This window comes from Odocoileus virginianus, chromosome 2, assembly GCF_023699985.2.
Source record: "Odocoileus virginianus isolate 20LAN1187 ecotype Illinois chromosome 2, Ovbor_1.2, whole genome shotgun sequence".
Taxonomy (NCBI): domain Eukaryota; kingdom Metazoa; phylum Chordata; class Mammalia; order Artiodactyla; family Cervidae; genus Odocoileus; species Odocoileus virginianus.
In genome coordinates, this window is record NC_069675.1 from 95213832 (window position 1) to 95219637 (window position 5806).

A 5806-nucleotide genomic window follows, 5' to 3' on the forward strand; every position below is an offset into this window, starting at 1 on the left:
CAGCTGTGTCGTGTGCCTGCCACCCCTGCCTCCCAGCTGCCGTGGGATCCTTCACCTTGAACTCGGAAGGTGGTGGGTGTGTGTGTGTGACTGTTACACAAGGACCTTTAAGGCCAAGAGAAATCAGTTTTAAGTTTATAAATATATCCTTTTAGTCGCCTCGGCTTATCTCCAAGGCAGTTACACAATTCACAATGACCACCTCGTGTGACCCACAGGCGGCCTGCTGAGGGCTCAACACAGGGCGGAGGTTGGCTTTCACCCTTGGTAGCTTTTCCCATCAGATGAACCCTCACGATGTGAGACATTTCAGAAAGACAGCGCACAGTCATGCATAATTGCTTGTTAGAAGGCGTGGTCCCCAAACCACAGGTTTGGCACAAACAGCTGCCACCCGAGCAGGGCCCTGGCCCTTGCTGGGCAGGGTGGTGGGTGGCTTGGCCCCAGAGCTATAGAAGCTGGCTGGAGTTAGCTCAGCTCTCCCTGCCTGCCCCGAAGCGCTTATTTTTTTTCACAGAATCTTGGGTGAAGAGTCAATGGTCTTGGCCGGGCTGCACCCCACAGGCCCCTCCTGGCGTCTCCACGCAGGCTGGGCCGGCTTCCTGTGGAGGGCCGGGGCGTGGAGCCCCCTTGCTTCTCAGAGCGCCCGGCACTCCCTCCCATCAGGAGGGTCCGTGCTTGTCCTAAACCCTGTCCCCACTTCCACTGTGGGCCGAGGCTCAGAGTCGCTGCCAGGGGAAGCGGGGGCAGTCTCCCTCCAGAGAGGCCTTCCTCCGCTGGAGCGCTTGCCGCCGCCGGGCTCCACCCTGCACCTCTGACAGGCGGACGGAAGGCTGTCCCCTCGGGCCGCCCAGGTACTTGAATCACCCACATGCCGATGGGGCTGCCCAGACCCCGCCCCCTAGCCCAGACGGTCAGATGTCGTCCTCGACGGCGCCACTGTGCTCGCTGAGGAGGTACCACTTGAGCCTGTCGGGCAGAGGTAGGGCCTTGACCTTGGCATCCACGGGCCACGGCTGAAGGTAGAGGCGGATGTACACGCGGCATAGGTGCTTTAGGGGCGGGGGGTAGCTCTCCAGCTGCCTCAGGGAGAAGTGCAGGGCCTGGATCTTGTCCGCCAGGCTGCCCACAGGGTGGATGTCAAAGTTTTCAGGCAGCTGGAGCTTCTGGGAGTTGGTCACCATGAGATCCAGCACGGTCTCCGCCTTGCGCAGAAGGTCCGCGTGGCTCTCGTCCTCCGCACAGCCCGGGTGGGAGCAGAGCCTCTCAAAGATGATGTGGAAGCCAGACCAGCAGGACGCGCCGTGTAGGGAGCAGTTGTAGGCGGCTCCTGACTCCAGCAGGAAGCGCAGCAGGGGGAAGTGCAGCTTGAAGCTCTTGAGGCAGATGTGCATGAGGGACTCGTGGGCCGGGCACTCGCTGGGGTCGGCACCGTGGGCCAGCAGCAGCTGCGTGACTTGGAAGCAGAAGCGGTTGATCAGCTGGGCCTCCTCTTTGTCGCCTCCCACTGTCTCGCCCAGCAGGAAGATGATGCAGGTGAACACTGTGTCCCCGTCTTTGGTAGTGGCCTTGACGTCCGCCCCTAGGAGAGCCAGGAGGGGGAAAGAAGGTGGGAGGAGGCCTTCAGCCCTGGCGGAGCCACGCCTCACAGTCCGGGGGGCCGTGTGGAAGGCTGGGGCTCACCTCCTTCCAGCAGGAGCCGGATGTTCTCGGTGTTGTGGACCTGCACCCCGTCACTGCTGGCCAGAGCATGGAGCAGGGCTGTCTTACCTAGGGAGGGAGAGCCAGTGAGGCAGGAAGTGGGAGGTGGGGAAGCCAAGGTCAGGCCAGGCCAGCCCAGGGGTGGGAGAGGAAACACAGGCCCTCAGGACCAGAGAATGAAGGTTAGAAACAACTAATCTTGGGGATTTCCCTGTGGTCTAGTGGCTAGGACGCTGCGCACCCAATGCTGGGGGTCTGGGTTTGATCCCGGGTCGGGGAATTAGATCCCATATGCTACAACCAAGACCCAGAGCAGCCAAATAAACCTTAAAAAAACCAAGACTGATCTCGGGCTTCCCTGGTGGCCAGTGGTAAAGAATCCACCTGCCAGTGCAGGAGACACGGGTCTGATCCCGGGTCTGGAAGATCCCACATCAGCGGAGCAGCTAAGCCCGTGCTGCAGGGCCTGGGAGCCGCAGCTACAGAGTCCACACGCCCCGGGACCCGTGTTCCACAAAAGAAGCCTCCGAAATGGAAAGCCTGCACACCACAACCAGAAAGCAGCCCCCATTCACCACACCTAGATAAATGTCCACATACCAACGAAGACCCAGCACAGCCAAAAATAAATTATTAAAAAAAAACAAAACAAAACACCAAACTGACCTCCCAGCTACAGCTGAGGGTGACAGGTTTCTGGCCGTTTTCTCTCCACTGACACAAACACAGGACCAGAAGGGCCAGGAGAAGTAGGATTTTTCTGGACCCTGAGATGCTACCTGAGACCCAGCCTGGGTGGAAGGAAGCCCCGTCACTCAGAAGCTGAGCACACAGGTCCAGCTCCTGCAGACGCCCTCGTGGGGCCAAGATGCACCGCCTCCCGCGCCTCTGTGAGTCAGCAGAAGACACCAGTGCACACCCAGCCGTGCTATGTCATCAGACGGGTTGCCTCCAGTCCACCTGCCGAGCCATCACCCAGCAGGCTCGGGGTCACCTCACGAGGCGGTCTGGCTCGGCCTGGCCTGCTTTTCTCCGTGGGCACCCACCATGCTTGTCAGCCGCATTGACATCTGCTCCGAGGTCCAGGAGGCGTTGCAGGCAGGGCAGGCGCTCTGGCTCCTCGCTGGCCAGGTCCAGGGGGCTGCTCTCATGGATCTGAGCCGAGAAAGCACAGCCAGGTTGGCCCCGGGGCCTGTGAGCGGCTTGGGGCCCCGACCACTCCCCTCCTGTAGAGCAGGGCTGGCCCTCACCCGGTCCCTGCGGTTGACGTCGGCCCCGTGGCGCACCAGCAGCTCCACCATGTCCGGCTGGTTCCGTAGGACGGCGATGTGCAGCGCCGTGTAGTAGGTGACCGGGTCTGAAGGTGCAGACACAGCTCACATCAGCCCTGCCTGTCGGCACATTCTCACGGGATCCCAGGACCAGCCTGGCAGCCCGGCCCCAACGCTCTGACCCAAGGGCTCCCGGCACCGCGAGGGGTCAGGACACAGCTGTCCTCGTCGGACACTAGGGTACTCAGTCAGGCCTAGGTTCGGGTCCTGGGGAGGCGTTCCAATGAACGGACAAGGTACTTAACCTGGGTTTTAGTCCCTTTTATGAAATAGGACCTAAAACAAGGCTGTGCGGAGGAATACCCACAAATGCTCAAAGCTGGGTCTCCCAAGTGACTGACTGCAGAATGCCTCAGGCGCCTCCCCCAGCTCCTTGACCTCCCAGGAGCCCAGCAGCCTCTGAGCCTGTCCTCCAAAGGGGAGGAGAGACATGCCCGGCACGTCCTGTATCAGCACAAAAACCCCCACTGGGAACAAGTCAGTCCGGGGTATCTCCTGGCTGACCTTGCCTGCCCCCCCAGCCCCCACCCAGGGCGAAACAAAGAGGGAAGGAAGATGGCTCCATCAGCACTCCTGGGCACACCAGTGAGATGCCAACACTGGCTGGCCATGATTTATGCCCAATGTGTCTTATCTGTTTCCCCCTCTCCCCATGGCAGGAACCAGCATGCAACATGGCTCAGAACCAGTGGCAGAAAATTACTTTCTCTTAGCTCTGGGCACAGCACCAGCAGCCCCATTTTGAAGCAAGGATTTAGCTGGGAGCTGGGGGAAAGTTTGCTAAGTCAATCACCTGATAGAAGCAGTGACAAACTTGCTCCTAATCAGAGGTGCTTAAGAGCCACTGGGAAACCTGCAAGGGGATGGGAGGCCACCCAGTGTGGGCTTCCTTAGTCATCACCCATAGCACAGATGAGGGCAGCACCTTCCAAAAGCAGGGTCTGAAGGCTGGACCGCCCACCCCCAGCAGGGCCACACTTAAGCCATCCATCCTCCCCAGCCCTCCAGGCTCCGGCGGACCTTCAAAGTTGAGGTTGGCTCCATTCCGCAGGAGCACGGCGGCCGCGCGTGCCAGCCCCAGCTCGGCCATCTTCAGCAGGGCGTTGCTCACGCCTTCCTGGTAAAATGGAGAATGGGCTTTTCTCTCAAGCAGCTCGGTGAGAACAAGGATGCGGCTCTCCTCACTGGCGGCATAACTGGGCCTGGGGCAGGAGAGAGGACCAGCTGAGGGTGGGACCTGCTGGCTGGGCACCCTGTAGGGTAGGTGGCCTTTGGTTTCCCGCAGTCACCCCCACTTTGCCCCACCCCCACCCCCCCACCCCAGGCAGGGCCCTGGCTCCATGGGGCAGAAAGTCTCTTTCGAAAAGGTTGGTGGGAGAAAGAGGACCAAGCTGGATCTCTTCAATGGAGCAGACTCCTCAGGTTTGCTAAGAAAGGATTGGGGCTGTCATCAACCTCCTTCCAAGTCACCCATACAACCTGGCCCCTGGCTTGGGTACAAAGCCTCATACACCTGCGCTGTCGGCACTGAAGGGAACCCTTGTGGCCAAGGGCAAGAACCAGACACCGACTGACCCGGGGCTGAAGGTGCTGCACCCCAGCTCAGGCCACCCCGCAGCCACAGCTGTCAGCAGATCTCCCGAAGCCCGATCACACTCAGAGACGTTCGGTCCACCGAAGGCAGAGGGACCCAGAAAGCCCTTTGCACCACAGCCCGAACCCGCTTATCCACCTCGCCAATTCCAACTGATGCCCGAAACACACCCCCATCCCCCTCTCGGCTCTTTTCTCCGCTCCACGTAAGGCAGTATATACCACTTTAACCACTGTCAGCCTCTCCTCTCTGGGAGCACGATCACCACGAAGATTGAGGGTTTTAGCTCGCCGATGTAGTCTCTAAACGATGCGCTTTCTGAACAGCCTTCCCACAGGTTCACGTATGACAGACCCGCGCCTGTCTATACCAAACGGGAAACACGGGGCTACAGAAAGCTCATCCCGCGCCGCGTTTAGCGACTCCACCCTGCTCTTCTGCAACTCCAGGTAGAGAGCACAGGACAGGCGGGGGGGGCGCAGGGCGGCGCGCTGAGGTGGAGGCCCTGCCGCCACCCCGCCCCACGGCCCTCCCTGAGCGGGCTGCGGCCGCCTCCACCCATTCCCGCCCGCCCTCGGTCTCATCTGACAGATGAGGACACCGCCCGCCATGTTTGTGGGGACAAGGAAAGGGGTGCCGCGCCGGTCTGAGGCGGGGAAAAGCGCCAGTTACCCGTCCAAGGGCTCCTGCCGCTCGGGGTCCTGGATGCCCAAGGAGTCCAGGATAGCATCCACGAGCGGCTGGTACTCGAAGATAATCCTCCGGAAGCCATGCAGGAATGGCATAGCGGCGGCCGCACCTTCCACCGAGGCCGAGACGCCGACTGGGGTGCGTCGCGCGGCCCGCGGTCGTAACCAGGTTCGGCCACTCGCCGGGTCCAGTCTCCAGCCCCGCGCCCGGCCCGGTGCACCGCCCAACCCGGGACTAAGCGCCGGAAGTCACCCGCGCGCTTCCGGCCTGCTCCGGCCCGGGGAAGGGAGCGCGGGGGCGGCGATAGCGCCCTCTGCGGGTTCGGAGGATCGCGGTGCGATTGGGCGCGCACGCGGGGGGTGTCTTGGCTGGGCCGCCCCACGGGATTGGAGGGTGCGGACCCGCAGCCAAGCCAGATCCCAGCCCTAGGCCCGCAAGCCCCGTTCCCGGCCCGGCCTGGCTCCGCTTTGCTATCCCGCCCGCGGCCGCT

General features: G+C 61.6%; 1 protein-coding gene across 3 annotated transcripts; it reads right to left on the reverse strand.

Annotated features, from left to right (window-relative positions):
• Positions 1-123: 123 nt before the first annotated feature.
• On the reverse strand, positions 124-5570 carry ASB6 (ankyrin repeat and SOCS box containing 6). 3 transcript variants are annotated; one of them, XM_020874947.2, is made up of 7 exons: positions 5299-5389; positions 4848-4990; positions 4053-4234; positions 2952-3058; positions 2748-2856; positions 1684-1770; positions 124-1582 (listed from the first exon to the last, which is right to left on the reverse strand). In XM_020874947.2, exons 3-7 carry the CDS (start codon positions 4120-4122, stop codon positions 915-917), a joined length of 1041 nt encoding a protein of 346 aa, XP_020730606.1. In that variant the 5' UTR covers positions 4123-4234; positions 4848-4990; positions 5299-5389; the 3' UTR covers positions 124-914. The 3 variants fall into 3 exon arrangements, with proteins under 3 accessions (XP_020730606.1, XP_020730604.1, XP_070310548.1); XM_070454447.1 differs by lacking the exon at positions 4848-4990 and adding an exon at positions 2368-2492 and having other exon boundaries at positions 1388-1582; positions 5299-5570; XM_020874945.2 differs by lacking the exon at positions 4848-4990 and having other exon boundaries at positions 5299-5565.
• Positions 5571-5806: the final 236 nt, after the last annotated feature.